The 21,563-nt window shown below is 43.9% G+C and overlaps 1 protein-coding gene and 1 pseudogene across 1 annotated transcript; both read right to left on the minus strand.

The window, feature by feature from the left end:
* Positions 1-15,734: 15,734 nt before the first annotated feature.
* LOC136496802 (beta-glucosidase 12) lies at positions 15,735-19,486 on the minus strand. Its single transcript, XM_066492558.1, has 13 exons — positions 19,346-19,486; positions 18,742-18,811; positions 18,440-18,498; positions 18,138-18,213; positions 17,954-18,031; positions 17,799-17,886; positions 17,307-17,562; positions 17,082-17,197; positions 16,750-16,967; positions 16,369-16,400; positions 16,174-16,276; positions 15,985-16,093; positions 15,735-15,903 (listed from the first exon to the last, which is right to left on the minus strand). The coding sequence occupies exons 1-13, from the start codon at positions 19,484-19,486 to the stop codon at positions 15,735-15,737; spliced, it is 1,515 nt and encodes a 504-aa protein (XP_066348655.1).
* Positions 19,487-20,016: 530 nt separating this feature from the next.
* On the minus strand, positions 20,017-20,988 carry LOC136495878 (polygalacturonase inhibitor-like; annotated as a pseudogene).
* Positions 20,989-21,563: the final 575 nt, after the last annotated feature.

Below are 21,563 nucleotides of genomic sequence, written 5' to 3' on the forward strand. Positions count from 1 at the left end.
AATGCTCAAGAGCTAAATTAGTGCCTACCTTAGTCAAATGCCGCTCACAATATCAAATCCAGTGCTATTTTCAGGGTTCGAAAATCGGCTAAGTCTGGATGACTGAATTTTCGTATTTCAGTTTTTGTGTACCTATCTTTAGCGAATTATCATTTGGAAATCGTTGAGAATTAGACGAGACTCCTTTAAGAAATATGGCAGTACACACTTAGCTCTAAGAAACAGTGCAATCGGTTGATCAAATCATTGATCAGCTGGAGAGTTATGAAGGGGAGAAAATCGAGTTTCAGTCGTTTGTTTCCGGTGGTATTAGTAGTTCTCTCAGATTTTGAACTGCTGAGCAGCAGCAATGGCCGACCGACCGCAGGGTCTCAACGCCGCGTGGCACCCTCGCTCGCTTGCATGCTCGCCAGCTCGCCTCGCGTGCACGGTGTGGAGAAGCCGAGCGCCCTTTCCTTCTCTCTCCCTCTCATTCTCTGTCTCACTCTCGCTTTCAGCCATGGACAGCCGAGCAGAGCACTGTCGTTCTCTTTTCTCAGTGCCTCCTCGCTCACCACCAGCTGCAGCCACCATCTCTGCCTCATCCCCTCCACCTCACGCCCGTAGCGCCGTCTCCTAGGGCTTCCGGTGCAACCGGCAACGCTGCCACCAGCAGGGTCGCCGCGGCTGCCGCTGGCACACATGGCCTGGAGGCTGCGGTCCACTGCTGGCCAGGCTGAGACCTGGTGCGAGTGAGGCCCGACGCCGCCAAGCGCCAGCACGGGTTCCCCGATGCTCCATCGCCACTCCACCGCCGTCGATGAGCAGCCTCCGGCCGAAATCACGAGCTCCCCGACGACCTCCCTGCTTTGATTCGCGTCAGGGATCTCGTCTTGAAATTCGAGGAAAGGGAGGGACCTAACTGCATAGTCTGTGACTCATATGAATAGTGCCTTTTGGATCTATTTGTTTTAAATTGGCTGGAACTTTTGAAATTCATAGTAAATTGTAGAAAAATCCAAAAATAGCAAATGAAGACTTTTTGGAATCCTTGTAAAATTCTCTATTCACTAGATCTATAATATGGCATGTTTTAGTCTAAAGTTTTAGCTGTAAAAATGGATTTGTGCAGTTAGGGTTTGAATGCTAGTCCTACTTGTCTATTTTTTAACTGTAGTTGTGCTAAAATAATTGTGCAATTTTTGTGGAGTGCTACTAAGGTTATTATTGATGTCTGGTAAAAATTTCAATATTTTAGGCTTGATAGTTTAAGAGTTATAAAAATAACAAATGCTCTGTTTTGATTTGCTCCTATTCTGAATGGGACTGCATGTTTGAATTAATTGGCTTAGTTAAGTTATGAATCATGACTTTATGATACTACATGAGTTGTAGTACTTTTATTAAGCTTTTCAAAAAGCTCAATATCATGATTTTTGGTTAAGTAGATCTTGAGTTATACTTGCTTAAATCTCTATGGCTGTTTCTGCCCAAACCCACAGAGGGTTTCCTTGTTCTTACTATAGGGCCTTCTTAATAGTATAATTAGCTTTAGGTGTTTACAACAAAGTTATTTATAATTTTCTAAGCTTTCTAAAAAGTCTAGAACCACATTTATTGGACATATATAACTCCATTTGTAGCTGTTTGAAGTGACATGTCAGTTTCTGTCCATATTTTAGACAAAGATGCAATTATTGGATGAATTGGCCTTGTTATCTGTAGAATCATCTTAAGATGATAATAAGAAAGTTGTATATAACTAACTTAAACATCTTGTGTTAAATTTTCATGGCATTTGTCCAAATAATTTGTGAGTTATGAATGTTCTAAGTTGGTCTTCAGAAATTGTAGTTCTCTAGAATTTTTGGACTAGATTTGATAAATGTGACTGTTTGACCCTTTTAACTTGGGAATCATGCTGGGATGATTAAAGATGAATTGTAGAAAATTTCATAAGCTTTCTAGGATGTCTTATTGCATGGCTATTGGATCTGTATAACTCTAGTTATGATCCAAACATGAAGCTGTTCTTTCCAGTCCAGAAATAGACATATGCTAGTTGTGGTTGTTTACTCCATGTGTTGCTAAGGGTGGCTTATGCCCTTGTTGATGGTCAAGTTATGATACTTGTGACCTTGTTAAACTTGTGTCATGCTTAATGTGCTTGCTCTCTATGGTTAGTTGTGTGATGTTAGTTAAATAGCTATTGGTGTCTATGTCTTGCATAATCTTGTGTTGGTCTTGAATGCTTATGTGAGGCATCTTGTGTTAACATTTATCACATTCATACACATGCATCTTGCATCTCATTTAGGTACGCTAGATGAACCACGTGAAGGATGTGATGTGGAGCCGAACTCGAAGATTGGGTTTGGTGGATCTATCCCGAAGATAGAAGGACTAAGCAAGTGCTAGGACCGGAGATGTCACCAAGTCAGTGCAAGCTAACTGAACTGACTTGTGTCGGATCCCAGGTAAGCCCCGGAGCATTCTAAGTCTCCTAGTATTTTACGAATTTTACTCAAGTTCTTATGATTGATGTAGTAAGTTATAAGAGTTGATTGGAACCACTTGATGCATATGAATTCCTTGTCTAGAAGTACCACCTCTAACCCTATATAGGTCCAGAATCGAATATATGCTTAGCCTTGCTTAGATCGGTAGAAGTCGGGTGATTTCCTGTCACTTGCGAGATTTAGGTGGATACCGAAGCACGGTTGGCTATATTTGCTATCATGGAACAGAACCATGGGGTGATGTAAATCAAGGCCGGATGGAGTCTATGTGTGAGTTGACTCATGTGATTCTGTCTATGCCAATCAAGGACCGTACCGTTGTTGGAACTTCTGACAAGATTGAATGCATGCCTATCACTTAGCTGGCCGGATAACTCATTCCGACCATGAAGCCGAGTAGCTCAACTCAGGCCAGGCCCTGTTTTGTTGTGCGCTCCTTGCGGGGGGCGATCAGACTGAACCCAAGGGCAGGCTAGGCCTGAATGTCCTGGCATTTGGTGTCCCAGATTGTGCGGCGTGGTACGGACCCGCGAAATGTGTACCTGAGTTGTACCAAAGGTGACCTAAGGTGACCGTTGATCTGGTCTGCCTGGGTTTGTGTTAGGAATAAATTCCTAGCTGGTTGAAATCGATTCGAATCGCCGTCTCTCCCAGATAGTGAGAAACTTGGCTATCTCCAACATCGTAGTAACTGTGTTATGGAACATGATGGTTCGAATGAATATGGAATTACAACACCTGCTATGGTTACTAGTGTATGCTTTTAAAATAATATACCACATGTTTGGTACAGGATAGTTGCTAATCTAGAGATGGATAGTTATAATTAACTTGATGACAGAATTATAATTGTATAATTAAGTTAATCGCTTTTTATGCAAAATGTTGTCAAGCTACCTTCACTTATAAAGCCTTGCATACTCCTTGGAGTCAATTTTATTTCTGGTTTATGACGGGTAAGTCTAGCTGAGTACATTCGAGTACTCAGGGTTTATCCCACCATGTTGCAGGTGAAGTTCTTGGCCTACTAAAGATGGTGGCTAACCGCCGGTGGGCTCGGTGACTCTATATTTATTCTCATCTATATGCTTTTATCTGAGGATGTCACTTATGCTAGCAACGTATTTAGAACTTATATTAATGTAATCATTTGAAAGTTATGTTGTTTTCACTAATCAGTTTTGAAATCCAAACTTGTACTATTATTTATGAACCTATTTATAATATTATTTCCGCTGCAACTCTGCGTATGTGATGTGTATTTGCTTAATCACACGATCTTGGTTGTGATGTTGATTTACCGAGGTCCTACGTGACGCTCGGCGGACTACCGGGTTTATATAAGTGAGAGTATGCGCATGTCAACGTGTTAAGCGGGGACAACCATACTTGATCTTGTATAAATTGGGCGGTTCTATCACAGCTGGCATCATAGCAAGATTAAGCATAATATTGTCATGTATATCGTTTTAAAAGCCAAGTTTTGGTTTTAAAAAGCCTATTTTAACTAAAACTTTAGCTACAGGCAAATTGTCAAAACTTATTTGCAAAACTATGCTAGCGACATCCTCCTTTATGCTCAGTTAAGGACTATTAGGTGGCTATCTAAGTACTAACTTTGGGAGAATGTACTTTATTGCAATTTTTACTTTTATCGTCCATACGGCGTGCTATTGTATGGATGCCGTTCACTTGAATGGTAATGTATGGATCAATTGCCTCTACACCCAGGTAAGTGTGAGTTGTGAGAGCATGACCGTCCAACTATCAGTCTAGGGGAGAGTTAGCTGTGGTTGCTGGAATATTTACATGTTACACACATGTATATATGAAGGTACTTAATTGTGGGTATATCTGCCGGGTAGCTATGGATACCGAAGTATATATATCTAGGGATGTATATATGGAAAGTATCTTAGTTTACTGTTTTTATTGTGTGCTTATTTATCTCTTGTGGGGATGGGCTGCAATGAATTTGCCTTGCGTAGATGGAATATAGCTGACGACTAGCTATATATCGAGAGAGTACGTGTTATGCCACCGACATAGAACGTGATTGCCGCCTTAGGCTGGCAATTTTGTGAGGACGAATAGGACGAGCATGCATCATGATTGTGCTTGTGCATAAATATGCTTCCCTCACCTTGTTCTAATACTAAGTAACTTATGATCAATGTGATGCTACTATCTTCCTTGTGTGAAGCTAGACAAAGTGCCTTATTCCATGCCGCTTGAATAGCTGTGCTTGAAGATAGTGTGTGATTAGCTTTACCTTTTATGTTTGCTTCCAAAGGAAATAGATGATAAATTAATAGTTAGCAAAAGGTTCACCCCTTTGAAAACTAAATTGCTAAATGTTAGTAAAACTTGTTTTATAGAGATATCCACCTACTCAGTAAAAAGGAATTAAAAGATAACAATACTTTACCACCATGTTTTGCATGATATGTGTAGCAAGTGTTGTTGTAGGTGACTACTTGTTATGTACGAGCTTTGTGCTTAGTAATAGTCGCTTAAGCTAATTGGATTGAGTGTTTTGAAATGCTTGCTTAAGACCAGGATGTAGGTGTGGATGCTCGTTATCTAGGTAGTGCCGTAGCTGTCACCCCTTTTGTCCTCGGTAAGCATACGAGTGTTGAAGAGCGCTATCCTAGAACAACGTCCAAGTTTTGGTAATCTCATGGTTGTCGTCTCCAATTAAGTTCTCTCTTAGGAGCCTGAGCCTGTACATGTGGTTGCTAGCCATTGAACATTGTGCTACGAAGACCTTTATCCATGTCTTTGCTTGACCTTAGGCCCAAGCTTAGCTCCCTTCTTTGCTCACATGTTTTGTGGTTGTCTCGCTCCTGTGTGGGAGGACCTTGCTCAAAAATCCTTATTAGATCTCATTGCTCCTTCTTCTACTGATGATCTGGTGCAACGCTAATCGCTATCTACCTTGCTTTGGAACCTTTTCCTCGCAGATCATGTCGTTGTTTTATCAACTGAATCCCTAGTCAGTGCCTTGGCTCTGTCCCTTGAATCTTGTTTATTTTGTCTCCAACTCTCTCAAGTCTCTGAACATTTATCAGTCTTGATCTCATGTTGCTGCTCGACAAGACCGAATCGCATGTTAATCTTGACCTGGTAATCACTTGGTGAACACAAGACATATATGGAAATTCGGCAAGAAGTCCCCTACTCAGTTGTCTTTGGCAATTAAGCTATGCTCTCTTGCGTTGTGTTTTGATCTTCGGATCCCCTGCTTGTTGACTCCTAACCTTGTGACTACCTTTGTTGCTATCCCTCCTTTGCATAGTGCTTGCTCCTATGTAACCCAATTTGTGTCATGTGAGATTTCTTGTGGGTTGTATGTTCAGTAATAGTGCCACGATTAGCGATCTATGGTGCCGCGATGAAACCAAGAGCCTCCTGTGGGTGCACACACAAGGCTGTGCTGCTCGGCACATGTTGGTATCGAGGTTCCTAGCCATAATCCATTACAGAACTACACCGATTTGTTATTCTCACGTGAGCTCTTCCTTGGTTATCTCTCCTTATCATGGTAGAAGATCTGTATGTTGAATCAGATGCAATAGGACTTCCTTCTGGAGTCATCCAATGGTTAACCTTTGAAGAATAGGTCACTAATAGACTGCAAGAGATGGTAGACAAGTGACTCTACTTAACGGTCCCTGTAATGATGTCAGTCATCTAGTGAGCAACTTATGTCCTTCTCATTGGATCAGAAAGGCACACAACACTTAATGTTGGACAAGTTATTAGTCAGATAACTATCGAATGTCACATTATGATTATGACCTAGCTATCCAAGTCTTGATCATTATGTGCATGCAGATCGCACAGTCGAGATCAACCATCTCTAGTGTGACCCCTTGCCTGTTGACTTCGATGGCAACCATCTATTATGCGTTAATCACAACTATTGTTGGCAAGAGTGCAAATTTAGAACTTTTAGTGTTGAGAGACAACTGATTAGTTACTAGTCGGAAGCTTAACCTCCAGCTAGGTGACAACTTTTTGTTAATTACGAAGGCTATGTCTCGCAGAGCAATGTTAAGCAATGTAACAGCAAGCCGTTTAATAATGCAACTACTGCTTTGTTTTCCAAAACCTGTGCTGTCAAGTCAATTCCATCTTGGAAAATCACACAGATAGTACAAGACATTGTATCAGCTATGTAAGGAGCTAGCAAAAGCACATCCCTAGTTTCAGTCAGCATCTTTGTGCCCCTAGGTACCACAAACGGATTTGTTCAAGGTTCTATTGGACCAAGTGCTAGAGAATATTCAGAAACGATTCCTTGTCTATGTAGGAATGCCCTATATGTGGAATAATGCTCTGTGCCCTGCGAAAACAATCCGCAAGTCCAATGCTTGTGCATAGTCAAGTTGGTGTCTAGAACAATGGTTGAAGTGTTACCAGAGAAGCATGTGAGGAAAAACTCTAGCCTCCATCCTCAGCTTGGGAAAGGCTGCTGCTGCTATGAGAAAGGTTAGAGAGTGCAAAACACACCCCTCAACATGTGAAGCAAAGAAGAGGGAGAACACAAAATCTATCTAGATTTTTTTTGCACTAAACCAATTATCTTCAAGCCGGCGATTCGTGACTCAAACAAAGTTGGATTGACCCCAAACTTGGTGATCTCATTCCTTGCTTAGGACCCTTCAATTTCTTAAGTTGGTTTGAGTATTGATTGAGTAAAACATCGGATTTGAGAGATATCTTGTTGGCTCGGTTTGTTGCCATTTCAGAACAGAGCAATTTTGGTAGATGAATTATTTGGATGGTCAAACGGTGTCTGGTTGAGTTGAATTTTGGTGAGTAGTTAGAAGACCCATGGATCTACATGCCCACCAAAATTTGTGCATATTAGAGCAGTAGTTTGTGAAATATGAATAGAAAACAAAAGGGTACAGAATCTGCAATTTCGCTGTGACTGCGATCATCATTTGCATTAGACGGTTGTGTTTGTTATTCATGCCAAGAAATTACAACTTGTAGGTGTATTGCTGTTAGACAATCCTCCATACCCTTGAGAAGACTAATTGCACCCCTATGTGCCTTGCTTTTGCCCTCTTAGATCAGCAATGCGTGAGCAGTCAAGGTGTTCTAGAAGCCAAATTGTGCCCTTGCAATTCGAAAGTAAATGGAAAGGTGTCAAACCATAGATTTTTGGATTATGGTTTTTGAGATATTGATTGGCCTAAGAATGGAAGCCTCAATGTCAAATATAGTTTAAGAAGGCTGGTTTTGCTACGATGCAAGTCAACCCAACTTGCTGTGCAACTGCACCACGAAGGCAAATTGTACTCAACCTGCTTGGTAGTGAATTAGTCCCTAGTTTTGTGATTACTTGCAACTTGTGTTGTCCTCTAAGCCTCGCTAACATCATTCTACGTCAATGGTTCTCCAATGCTGACATGCCTTTGGTACCTTATATGTGTTTTTACCCAAGAGGTTGCATCAGATTCAACCCAGATCACTGTTGCAACTTGGATCCAAAGGCTCCCTAAGGAATGATCATCAAGAACGTTGAGCCGACAAAGTCAGCTACTACGTTTACCACTCACTCAGCAGACTCAGACCATACAATATTGTTTTCAGAGAAAGAGCACTGCACACATGGAACATTATGTAGCTTTTCATCAGTTGACATCTGAGTGATTGCACCGCTACAACTAGTTTGGATATTGGTTAACTAGCTTCTCATATCCTCAAAGGATGTTTACCCTGTCTATGATCACATCCTTCACGAAAAGTTGTGCTCAAGCCACTTTTGTAGAGAACTGCTTTTCAAATCTTGGGAACAAATATAGCACCGTTGCAAGGAATATCCGTCAATAGACTGCGGTCTAGTGCAAAGTCTATAAGGTCCATGCTATATCCACTAGGGAAGTAGATGTTACAAGTATTTAGTATACACTTGTATCACTCTTCGTACATCGAGGATGAAGTACGCAGGACAGTGCTATCTTGGATTTCTTCCAATGTAACAATGCTTTATGGACGCCAACGAAGGAGATTCTTCAGACAACAGCTTACGACGAAGAGCAAGTATCAGAAAGTGTCATGACCAAATTAGCGTCTCTGATACTCCGAGGTTAAGTAGCCTAATGCTATCACTGATGTTGAAAACTGGTTGACATGTTTCTCTTCCCTTAAAAGTATTTTGCACCGAATCTCGGGACGCGATTCCTTTAAGGGGGGAGGGCTGTAACACCCTAGGTGTTTGTCACTAGTTAAGCAATGGGTTTGAGCTCAAACATGGCATGTTAAGTGGTGATGGAGATGTTAGGTCAAACATATGAAAGCGAGCCACCACTTAAACTTGGACCATGCACCATTGCTTACATGCTGCCCTTTAAAAAAAATATGCTTGAGTAATGTTGGATGTACTTGTTTCATGTGTCTCACATCAACATCCATCTATATTGATCACTAGAAAAGTTTCATGAAGTTTGGAATCAAGAAGTCACATGAAATGACAAGTTATGACCTTGCCTGAATTGTTTTATAAAGTGAATAGAATTCTAGATTGTCAACCAAACCTTGGAACCTTATCCAAATGACTCTAATTGAACTCTACAATAAAAGTCATGAAGGGTTTGTGTTGAGCAGAGGTCAAGAAAATGCCGCAATTGGTCTAAATCTCTAATTTAAGTTTTACTGTGATGCTACTTTGACTTGGCTTGAACTGTGGCTTAGAATGTTTGCATGGCAGTGGAACCTAAACAAAAGTTGAAGTTTGAGTGGACCAGAACAAACTTTGTTTAATGCTAAAGAGCTAAATTAGTGCCTAGCTTAGTCAAATGCCGCTCACAATATCAAATCCAGTGCTGTTTTTAGGGTTCGAAAATCGGCTAAGTCTGGATGACTGAATTTTCGTATTTCAGTTTTCGTGTACCTATCTTTAGCGAATTATCATTTGGAAACCATTGAGAATTAGACGAGACTCCTTTAAGAAATATGGTAGTACACACTTAGCTCTAAGAAACAGTGCAATCGGTTGATCAAATCATTGATCAACTGGAGAGTTATGAAGGGGAGAAAATCAAGTTTCAATCGTTTGTTTGTGGTGGTATTAGTAGTTCTATCATATTTTGAACTGCTGAGCAGCAGCAATGGCCGACCGACCGTAGGGTCTCAACGCCGCGTGGCGCCCTCGCTCGCTTGCATGCTCGCCAGCTCGCCCCGCGTGCACGGTGTGGAGAAGCCGAGCGCCCTTTCCTTCTCTCCCCCTCTCATTCTCTGTCTCACTCTTGCTCTCAGCCATGGACAGCCGAGCAGAGCACCGTCGTTCTCTTTTCTCAGTGCCTCCTCGCTCACCACCAGCTGCAGCCACCATCTCCGCCTCATCCCCTCCACCTCACGCCCGTAGCGCCGTCTCCCAGGGCTTCCGGTGCAGCCAGCAACGCTGCCACCAGCAGGGTCGCCGCGGCCGCTGCTGGCACACATGGCCTGGAGGCTGCGGTCCGCTGCTGGCCGGGCCGAGACCTGGCGCGAGTGAGGCCCGACGCCGCTAAGCGCCAGCACGGGTTCCCCGGTGCTCCATCGCCACTCCACCGCCGTCGACGAGCAGCCTCCGGCCGAAATCATGAGCTCCCCGACGACCTCCCTGCATTGATTCGCGTCAGGGACCTCGTCTTAAAATTCGAGGAAAGGGAGGTACCTAACTGCATAGTCTGTGACTCATATGAATAGTGCCTTTTGGATCTATTTGTTTTAAATCGGCTGGAACTTTGGAAATTCATAATAAATTGTAGAAAAATCCAAAAATAGCAAATGAAGACTTTTTGGAATCCTTGTGAAATTCTCTATCCACTAGATCTATAATATGGCATATTTTAGTTTAAAGTTTTAGCTGTAAAAATGGATTTGTGCAGTTAGGGTTTGAATGCTAGTCCTACTTGTCTTTTTTTTAACTGTAGTTGTTTTGCTCAAATAATTGTGAAATTTTTGTGGAGTGCTACTAAGATTATTCTTGATGTCTGGTAAAAATTTCAATATTTTAGGCTTGATAGTTTAAGAGTTATAAAAATAACAAATGCCCTATTTTGATTTGCTCCTATTCTGAATGGGACTGCATGTTTGAATTAATTGGCTTAGTTAAGTTATGCATCATGACTTTATGATAATACATGAGTTGTAGTACTTTTATTAAGCTTTTCAAAAAGCTAAATATCATGATTTTTGATTAAGTAGATCTTGAGTTATACTTGCTTAAATCTCTGTGGCTGTTTCTGCCCAAACCCAGAGAGGGTTTCCTTGTTCTTACTGTGGGGCCTTCTTAATAGTAGAATTAGCTTTAGGTGTTTACAACAAAGTTGTTTATAATTTGCTAATCTTTCTAAAAAGTCTAGAACCACATTTATTGGACATGTATAACTCCATTTGTAGCTGTTTGAAGTGACATGTCAGTTTCTGTCCATGTTTTAGACAGAGATGCAATTATTGGATGAATTGGCCTTGTTATCTATAGAATCATCTTAAGATGATAATAAGAAACTTGTAGATAACTCACTTAAACATCTTGTGTTAAATTTTCATGGCATTTGGCCAAATAATTTGTGAGTTATGAATGTTCTAAGTTGGTCTTCAGAAATTGTAGTTCTCTAGAATTTCTGGACCAGATTTGATAAATGTGACTGTTTGACCCTTTTAACTTAGGAATCATACTGGGATGATTAAAGATGAATTATAGAAACTTTCATAAGCTTTCTAGAATGTCTTATTGCATGGCTATTGGATCTGTATAACTCTAGTTATGATCCAAACGTGGAGCTATTGTTTCTAGTCCAGAAATAGACATATGCTAGTTGTGGTTGTTTACTCCATGTGTTGCTAAGGGTGGCTTATGCCCTTGTTGATGGTCAAGTTATGATACTTGTGACCTTGTTAAACTTGTGTCATGCTTGATGTGCTTGCTCTCTATGGTTAGTTGTGTGATGTTAGTTAAATAGCTATTGGTGTCTATGTCTTGCATAATCTTGTGTTGGTCTTGAATACTTATGTGAGGCATCTTGTGTTACCATTTATCACATTCATACACATGCATCTTGCATCTCATTTAGGTATGCTAGATGAACCACATGAATGATGTGATGTGGAGCCAAACTCGAAGATTAGGTTTGGTGGATCTATCCCGAAGATGGAAGGACTAAGCAAGTACTAGGATCGGAGATGTCACCAAGTCAGTGCAAGCTAACTGAACTGACATGTGTTGGATCCCAGGCAAGCCCCGGAGCATTCTAAGTCTCTCAGTATTTTACAAATATTACTCAAGTTCTTATGATTGATGCATTAAGTTATAAGAGTTGATTGGAACCACTTGATGCATATGAATTCCTTATCCAGAAGTACCACCTCTAACCCTATATAGGTCTAGGATCAAATATATGCTTAGCCTTGCTTAGACCGGTAGAAGTCGGGTGATTTCTTGTCACCTGCGAGATTTAGGTGGATACCGAAGCACGGTTGGCTATATTTGCTATCGTGGAACAGAACCATGGGGTGATGTAAATCGAGGCCGGAAGGAGTCTATGTGTGGGTTGACTTATGTGATTCCGTCTGTGCCGATCAAGGACCGTACCGTTGTTGGAACTTCTGACAAGATTGAACTCATGCCTATCACTTACCTGGCTGGATAACTCGTTCCGACCGCGAAGCCGAATAGCTCAACTCAGGTCGGGCCCTGTTCTGTTGTGTGCTCCTTGCGGGGGGCGATCAGACTGAGCCCAAGGGCAGGCTAGGCCTGAACGTCCTGGTATTTGGTGTCCCAGATTGTGCTGCGTGGTACGAACCCGCGAAATATGTACCTGAGTTGTACCAAAGGTGACCTAAGGTGACCGTTGATCTGGTCTGCCTGGGTTTGTGTTAGGAATAAATTTCTAGCTTGTTGAAATCGATTCAAATCGCTGTCTCTCTCGGATAGTGAGAAACTTGGCTAGCTCCAACATCATAGTAACTGTGTTATGGAACATGATGGTTCGAATGAATATGGAATTACAACACCTGCTATGGTTACTAGTGTATGCTTTTAAAATAATATACCACATGTTTGGCACAGAATAGTTGCTAATCTAGAGATGGATAGTTATAATTAACTTGATAACAGAATTATAATTGTATAATTGAGTTAATCGCTTTTTATGCAAAATGTTGTCAAGCTACCTCCACTTATAAAGCCTTGCATACTCCTTGGAGTCAATTTTATTTCTGGTTTATGACGGGTAAGTCTAGCTGAGTACATTCGAGTACTCAGGGTTTATCCCACCATGTTGCAGGTGAAGTTCTTGGCCTGCTGAAGATGGTGGCTAACCGCCGGTGGGCTCGGTGACTCTATATTTATTCTCATCTATATGCTTTTATCTGAGGATGTCACTTATGCTAGCAACGTATTTGGAACTTATATTAATGTAATCATTTGAAAGTTATGTTGTTTTCACTAATCAGTTTTGAAATCCAAACTTGTATTATTATTTATGAACCTATTTGTAATATTATTTCTGCTACAACTCTGCGTATGTGATGTGTATTTGCTTAATCACGCGATCTTGGTTGTGATGTTGATTTACCGAGGTCCTACGTGATGCTTGGCGGACTACCGGGTTTATATAAGTGAGAGTATGCGCGTGTCAACGTGTTAAGCAGGGACAGCCGTATTTGATCTTGTATAAATTGGGCGGTTCTGTCACACTAGGGATTGTGTCTGTGATTTTATTTTAGCAACTTTTTTTCTCAGTTTTCCCTCCCCCGTTCTTGCTTCGATTCTTCATTTTGAGACCGATTTAGTTTGTTCTTTTTTGCTCAGATTCATGCTATGACATGAGTCGATGCTACCCCTTAAGTGAATTTGATTGAATCGAGTCGAGCACGAAGAAATTGAATGAATTTTGTTTTTGGGGAGTTTTTCGTGTTCTTGGCCGTGATCTAATTTTCCCGGAGTTTGGGTTGAAATTGGGCGATGATCTCTTAGAGTATGCTCACCAACTCCCTTGTGATGTCCTGTGAAAAGTTTGGTCGCGATTTGTTTTGATTTGGTCCAGTTTTTCGTCGATTTTGTGGGCGCCGGTTTCCTGTTCTAGATTTTCTGGAGTTTGGGTTAATCCCAAGAGATGATTTGTTGGGGATGAGTTCGTAGGTAGTTGAATTTCTCGCAAAATTTAGGAGCGAATCATGGAGTTTTCAGTCGGATTTCATCGATTTTGTTGTCGCCCTTTTTCTGTTCTTGAAGGCATCGGTCTCCTGTTCTTCTGCTTGCACATAGGGTCGGACAACAGGGCCAGCGTAGTGCGCCGCTCGTCCTTGGCTAGCAGCCCCGATCACTCACGTGCAGTAGGCAGACATCACCTGTTGTTCTTCGTTTCTTCTTGCTTGTTCGTCGTGGGAGGCCGAGCAACAGGAGCCGCGTGCTCCCAACGCCAGAGCAGCGCTCGGTCCAGGTGGGCACTCGCCCAAGCGCCCAGGTCCAGCGACCGGCCGCTCGCCCGGGTACCCTGCTCAGCGATGAGCAGCTCCACCGCTCAAGCCCCTCTCTGTCTCCCACCATCTCTCTCTGTGCCCGACGGCGAGCAGCACCACCGCCCGCACTTCTCTCTCTGCTCGATTGCATTTGCTCACTTTCCCTAGTCGCGGATAGGGGTAAAACGGTCACGCCTGGTAAAAAAAGATGGGTCAGAAATTTACAAAGTTGGAAAAAAACACGAAATGGCAAAATAGCGTGTTTGGCTCGTTTTATAAGGGCATTTCAGCGAAGCCCACAAAATTGATGGCATTTGGGCGAAGCCCACTCTCCATGAGGACAAAATTCCGATTTTCTCCTTGTCGGCTTATCATCGTCACGGCATCACTCCGACTGTCGAGAGCTATCCCTGCACGGAGGGCTTGCAGCACGCCTGGGAGAGGAAGCCCTCGCCACCACCATCCTAGGGAGCCGCGCGGGCATCCCGGCGGACCCCCTCTGGCAGCGGCGAGGGGAAGGGAAGCGGGCGGACGGCTGGCAGCGGCGGCTAGGGTTGGCTGCCGCCCGAATCGCCTGTGCGGGGCGACGCGGGGGGCTGGTTTTCCACCGTCCGGTGGAGTTCCCAAGTGGACAGAAGCTGACAAAAAGGACCACGGAGATGTTTCGGAAAGCGAAAAGTGACAGTGAAACAGCATGCTCCGTGTACATGTAAACGCTGGAATAGTGAGTGTGAGCACCAACGAGGGAGGAAAAAGAGTAACTAAGCGCAAAGGCCATCGCAATAATCGTGGAAATTTTATATGTGCTGGGCCGAATGTATAATATTTTTATTGAGAAGTGCCGAATGTAATATTTACAGTCGTAGTTTTCGGGTGACACCCGAATTTATTAAAGGGCTGCGAGTTCCATGGACTGTCTTGGTCAGAACCCCCGGCCATAAGTCCCGCGGCCCATCAGCACGGCCCACGGCCCAATGTTTTGGCCCGGCCAAGGCATGGCACGGCACGACTACCATCGGGCAAGTGCCAGCTCGGCCCGACTCTAGGACCATGCCTGGACCGCTCTCTTGGCATGACGTGCCGACCCGGTCCGATCCAAAGATATGCCGTACTTTCCATCATATATAATTTCTATCAAAATAATCAAACCCCAGCTATCTTATCCTCTCCCGTTCTCTACAACCGCCACTTTCCTCTCCTCCACGATCCCTCTCCTCAGGCGACCGTGGCAGCGTGCGTCCGCGGTGGCCAGCGTGCGGCGGCAGAGCAGCGCGCATCCGCGACAACCGGCGACGGCTGAGCAGGCTTGGGCCTCCTAGGCACGATGGTCTCTGCGGGTTGACGGGCCGGCCCGACATAGCCCGAGTCTTATAGGGCCATGCCTAGGCCGCAGATGCTATCCGTGGGCGGGCACGTCACGGCCCGATGAATCATCCGTGCCGTGTCGGCCCGACCCTTGTCGGGCTGTGCCTTGGTCGGGCCCAGGCTGTGCCGGGCCAGGCGGTCCATTTGGCATGTTGGCCCCGGTTGCATGCAGTCCTTCCCGTGGACTTGACTGGAGACTGGACCTCCACACCACAAAGTTTGAAAAGCTCGATGCATGTATCTCAATCTCACAACTCACAAGACAATTCGAAAATCATCACACGTCGCGGGCATGACACCAACAACAATGTGATGATCGTGCTTCTTATTTGTTTCCGGTTTATTTATTGCTAGCAACAATCTTGCTACCCCACACGGCACAGCAGCATCGTCGTCCACTGCACAGGCTTATTTCTTGAGGAAGTCCGTGAACCAGTGGGCAGAGCTCTTGGGGTACCGCTTCAGCCCGTCGTTGTAGTCCACGAAGTTTATCCCGAACCGGACAGTGTAGCCGTTCACCCACTCGAAGTTGTCAAGGAGCGACCATGCGAAGTAGCCCTTCACGTTGGCGCCGTCCCTGCAATGAGTTGCATTGCGAGTCAGATGCAGTTACTGTAATTCAACACGCGCATTTGCAGCTTTGGTGGTTCATTCCCACCTTATGGCACTTTGCAGGGCAAGAAGGTGGGTGTGGTAAAACTCTATCCTGGTGTCGTCCTTCAGAGCTTCCACGAGTGAGAGGTTCTTGTTGTTGGCTTCGTCGACGCCTAAAAGTTTCAGATAACAGATTTTCAGATGCTTTCTTTCGTTTCTAGCTAGCTCTCTCTTTCAGGAACACTGAAGTTACCATTTTCAGTGATATAGACGGTAGGATTGCCATAGTTTTCCTTAACATAAAGCAGCAATTCACGGAAGCCTCGAGGGTATATGAACAGCCAAGATGAAGCAGCCTACACGTGCCATTCGTGGAAATGAATCGTTGGTTCATTTAGCCACAACAAAATGTGAGACAATCCAAGTTACTAGTGAGACCTGTTGTTACCTGTGGACCAATAGGGACACCATTTCGAAAACCTAACAAATCATCAGACGCGTGATTAGTTAGTTAGTATATATAATATATCAACAGAAATTGCAGTAGAAATGCATGCACATTCACACCAAATTGTAAATCCTAATGAGGAATGTGTCAAGTAAAATGACTTAATGTGATGGCGCCTAGAGATTGCACAGTTCATGTTATATAGTTGCATTATGTCAGGAATGCTACAGTGTCATATTAAGCAAGAGTTTTCTTTTTCTTTTTCAGAGTTTTGCCTCATATATATATGCATTTCAGAAGAAGTAGATGCGATACTCTTCATTATTACCAAACTGATAAATGAACAGAAGTGGATTGATCGTTGACTTTAGGATAACTTACCGGTAAGATTAGCACGGGCATCAGTGCTATAGCTAACGTTGAGGCCGTTTGATTGAGGAAGGTTGTCAGCGTAGTTTGTAGTGTAGTAGTTTAGCCCAATGAAGTCGAATGCGCCCTTGACCAACTCAGACTGTTCCTTTGTGAACTGTGGCAAGCGGTTTCCAACCAATGCTCTCATGCTTAGCGGGTACTCTCCTCTAGTAAAGGGGTCCATGAACCTAGAATGACATTATTAGCACGGGCATCAGTGAGTTCTTTATTTTCTTCTAGACTAGACTTGGTCAATAATGAAATTCTGTGAGGAGCACAAACAATTATATTTGGTTATTTACCATCCAAGCATGAAGTCGATGGCACGCCTCGCTGCATCATCGTTTGATTTGGAACGGGAGAAGGGCACAAACCAGTGTGAGACTAGAGTTATTCCAATGTTTCCTTTTTGCTCCACCTGCATTCGGCATGCGGTCATTGATGAATTGAAACTCAGAATTGCATAGTTTCAATTGAGTTGTTGTTCATTGATGAACTGAAACTGGATGGGTGAGTTCATCTCTGACCTGGTACTTCTCTTTGTACAGGCGAACTGCTTCTGCATGGGCGAGCAGCTGGTGATGACATACAGTGTAAGGCTCCCTTCCTGAATCCCCAGCGCTGCACTTGCCCAGCTCCCACGGCGAGCACCGGGCTGGCGCAAATATGCCAGATGCATACCCACCTGAGCAGAATTGCGCAGGTTCATTGAACGTTATCCAGTGTTTCACTCGATCACCAAACTCTTTGAAGCATACTTCAGCGTAGTCCTTGTAGTCATTTCTGCAACAGTTGCAGCAATGAACGATATATCATACAGGTTGGTACATAGTTTAATCACAAATTCACAATGGGGAGACACATTAGTGTAGTTTCCCTCCACTAACACTAGCTAATCTGTTGCACAATTCTCATGTTAGTGGGGTCGTCTTAAGCTAAGAATTACTAAACTCTCCAGAAGTATCATTGCCAGTAGGATTTTAAGCTTAAAATAAAGGGCTAAAAGGGTCGAGACTTACATGATGTTGGGACTAAGAAATCCTCCGTATTTGTCTTCTAATGCCTGAGGCGAGTCCCAGTGAAAAAGGGTCACGAAAGGTTGTACCCCTGTGAATGCATAAGAATAAGATTGACTATTGGATCGGGAGATGCTAATCAAGGCATGAATGAATACCTTTCGACATGAGCTCATTGATCAAGTTGTTGTAGTATCTGATTCCTTCTCTGTTGATGCCACCGCTCAGACTTCCATCTGCCATTAGATTCATATAGCTAAGTTTGATGCAATCAATCTACTTGGACTTTCTAATATGTCCAAGGTAGTGCAGCCTAGAACGCCTGAATAATAAATTACGTACTTGGAAGAATTCTTGTCCATGAGATGGAGAACCTGTATGCATCCATTCCCATATCCTTTATCAGGCGCACATCTTCCTGTATTTTTCAACAAGTCCTCCCCATGGATCAGTGGTGTACTAACATGTTTTTGTTGGCAGCTTGGATTAAAATTTAAAGATAGTGTTGTAAGTTTAATCTGACATAAGTAATTAAAGAGCCTGCTGAACGCCTTGGAGCCTATAATTCCTTGAAAATTATTGAGGAAATATTTAGTAAAAAGAACAGAAGACAAGGTTAATAAAAATATTGAAGTCCTACATACTTTGTACAGATGATAGGAATCTATGGCTACATCCCCGTTGCTTCTGTCAATGATTTTATCTGCAAGATCGCAAAAGTGTCAAAATTTCAAAGTGGGTTCCTTAACTATTGTTTCTTATCATTCTAATTCAATGCGAGAATACAAGTTGCCTCTGATATGTCCATAGACTACGTCACATGTAAGTTTTCTTGCCAGTCCACAGCAATAATCAAGCTCAATAAAACGGGCAATTTCCTTTATATGAGCAAATCTGAAAACAAGATTTAAAAACATATTAGCTTGCGAAGGAGATAAAAACATGCCTGGGTGCTGATGAGTGAAGGTGTCCCAGATGCTTGGTCCTCTGCCCCCCTCCAACACCCCGCCCTCATACTGCATGTAGACGTCAAGATACCTCGTATGAGAACTAGTCCAAACACAGCGTCATGACTCATGAGAAATACTAGCTAAGACAATGATTACTTGGATCAGACAATGATCCTCATATGCTGATGTTTATACTCTTATCAACTTGTGTTGCCAACTACTATACATGTTTATGGTGAACATTATGTCGCAGCTTGTGATGTTTTGTAGGCAGAACAGACTGCATCTTTTTTTATTGTGATAAAAAAAAGTGGGTGTTAAATATCCTGAATCAACATTTTGGAATGCTTTCCATCAATACCACCATTTGAGGTGTACTTTTAATTTATACCACCAACTTGTCAATGACATGCAGGACCAGACCAGACCCTATATGTCATTGACTAGCTTAGGTGTATCGTGGAAAGCGTCCCCATTGTTCAGAAAAAATGAGAAGCTTCCCACAATGCACCGATTGGAAAGCCCCACTGTCCTAAAATGGACAGCAAGAAGCCAAGAACATGTGCTGTGTACATATGAATGGACAGACAGAACATTCACCTGATAGGAAGCAGAGGATGCCCCGAAGATGAACCCCTCAGGAAAGCTCCTCCGGCTTATCGGTGGCTGGCCAGCACCGTCGTAGGCGCCAGCAGCAACTGTTAGAAGGAGAAACAGAGGTAGAAGGCGACTCACAGCCATTGTTGTGTGAGTGTGGCAACTAACAACAGAGTGTGGAGCTTGTTAAGTGCATGCCCCCCTTGGCACTCCATATCTAATAGGCTCTCAGCATTGCTGTGTCTTGTGTTTTCTCACTGGGTGCTGGCCACAGTGACAGGGACATGGGCACTCACCAGTACTCGGTTGTCATATTCTCATGGATAGAGTACCAGTTCAACACCTGTAGTGGATCAACAGAAATATGTATATGTATATATTGCTCGTGCGGGCCTGCAGCTAGTCGCGTCGATCTCTGTCATAAGACTAAGTAAGTTGGTGACTCAGTAATTTGCTGTATTTCCTTTTAAAAAAGATGGCAGGAATGCCACATGTCTTTACTTTAAGGAGGCTGAAAGTTGCAAAACAAACTGGCAAGAAGGAAACAACAACAGGCACTGCGACAGCATAGCGATCAGGGAAGGGACCCGGAGATTATTCGTAGCACTGCTGCTGTGCTGCACCATGCGTGCACAAGTGTCGTAGCACAGTGGACTGGGGCAGGCTCGGCTCAGTCAGTGGCCGCTCGCGCACGGCGGCAGCGGCGTCCCGCACAGGCACTTGTTGTGCCCGTAGGCCACCGCCTTGAACCACCCCATCGCCCCGCCGGTGGGTATCTCCCCGCAGAGCTCGTTGTAGCTGAGGTCCAGAACCACCACGCCGGACTGCTGCAGCGACGCCGGCACGCGGCCGTAGATCCGGTTGTGGCTCAGGTTCAGGAACAGCGGGTTCCTGGGCATCTCTAAGCCGGTCAGGTTGAACCGAAGCCGGTTCCCGGACAGGTCGAGGCTGTCCACCGTCTTGCGCCGCCCGATCGAACAGGAACGACGCGTCGCCGGTGAGCCGGTTGTTGTCCACCTTGAACTCCATCACGTGCTTCTCCAGCGCGTACAGCCAGGGGATCTCCCCCGACAGCCGGTTGTTGGACAGCGTCAGGCCCAGCGGCAGCTCGGGCGGGCGTGCCGCCGTGCACGAGCCGGGGCGGGATCCTCCCAACGAGGTCGTTGTTCGCGGCGTTGAAGAAGGTCAGGTGCGGCAGCTTCTGCAGCGACGTGGGGATCCTGCCGGTGAGCTTGTTGCGGAGGATGAGGAGAGGTTGGTGCGGGAGAGGGACGCCGGGATGGAGCCCGAAGCCCGACACCGAGGTGACCATGATGTTGAGCACGGACAGGTGCGCGAGGTTGCCCCAGGAGTCCGGGGATGTTGACTATGTTGATTCCGCGCAGCTGGTCGAGCTCGCCGATGGCCGGCGGGAGTGTGGAGGTGATGTTGACGTTCTCCATGAAGAACGTGTCGATGCGGCGGTACTGGTTGCAATACGCGTATGGCCAGGTGCAGTGGTCCGTGCCGGGCTGCCACTCCGCGAGCGCGTCGGGGTTGCCGAACTGCGCCTTGATCTTGAGCAGGGTCGGGAGGTCAGGGTCATTGCGGACTGGGAGACCACCGACATGGTGATCAGTTGGGACAATAGGAGGACCCAAATCCATTTGAGCGAGCGTTCACCGGATTCCTGTTCAGCGAACAGCGCGCACGCATAGACAGGCTCCCGGATGCTGATGTTATTTTTTTGAAAAAGTGAAACATTTATTTTAAAATGTTATAACTTCTGAGCGATGTATCTGTTTTTAATTCCGTCTGCACCGGTATGTTCTACGCGACGAGACACACAAAACTAGACCTCACTTGTATATGTTTCGAAGAATTTTTTTAGTAGCAATTTATGTGTATTAAATTATTACATATAATATATAACTTATAATTTATGCACATAAGTTGTATTAAATCACTTTTTGCTGGTCGGATTCATTCGGTGGCATGGCTACACCTACACGGACGTTCCTTTTTTCTTTCTTTATGTTTTTTCTACCATTTTTTCTCTTTTTATTATATATTTATAATTTGTACTAAATAATTATTTTTTACATAGTTTTCATATTTCTACTGATATGATACTAATTTGCACATCTATGTTCTTGAATATAATTTATGCGTCCAACTTTGTATTAAGTCATTCATCAAGTTATATATCTAAGTTATACAAACAAGTAATATATAACCGTTT

The sequence above is a fragment of the Miscanthus floridulus genome, chromosome 12 (assembly GCF_019320115.1).
Source record: "Miscanthus floridulus cultivar M001 chromosome 12, ASM1932011v1, whole genome shotgun sequence".
In the NCBI taxonomy this organism is placed as follows: Eukaryota; Viridiplantae; Streptophyta; class Magnoliopsida; order Poales; family Poaceae; genus Miscanthus; species Miscanthus floridulus.

What these genes read in the sequence shown, in the direction of transcription:
- LOC136496802 (XM_066492558.1), bottom strand. Translation starts at nt 19,486, where the DNA reads ATGGCTGTGAGTCGCCTTCTACCTCTGTTTCTCCTTCTAACAGTTGCT. An exon ending in ATTCCTATCATCTGTACAAA is followed by an intron (nt 18,214 to 18,439) that starts GTATGTAGGACT and finishes TGAAAAATACAG; the next exon opens with GAAGATGTGCGCCTGATAAA. An exon ending in TGTACAAAGAGAAGTACCAG is followed by an intron (nt 17,198 to 17,306) that starts GTCAGAGATGAA and finishes TGCCGAATGCAG; the next exon opens with GTGGAGCAAAAAGGAAACAT.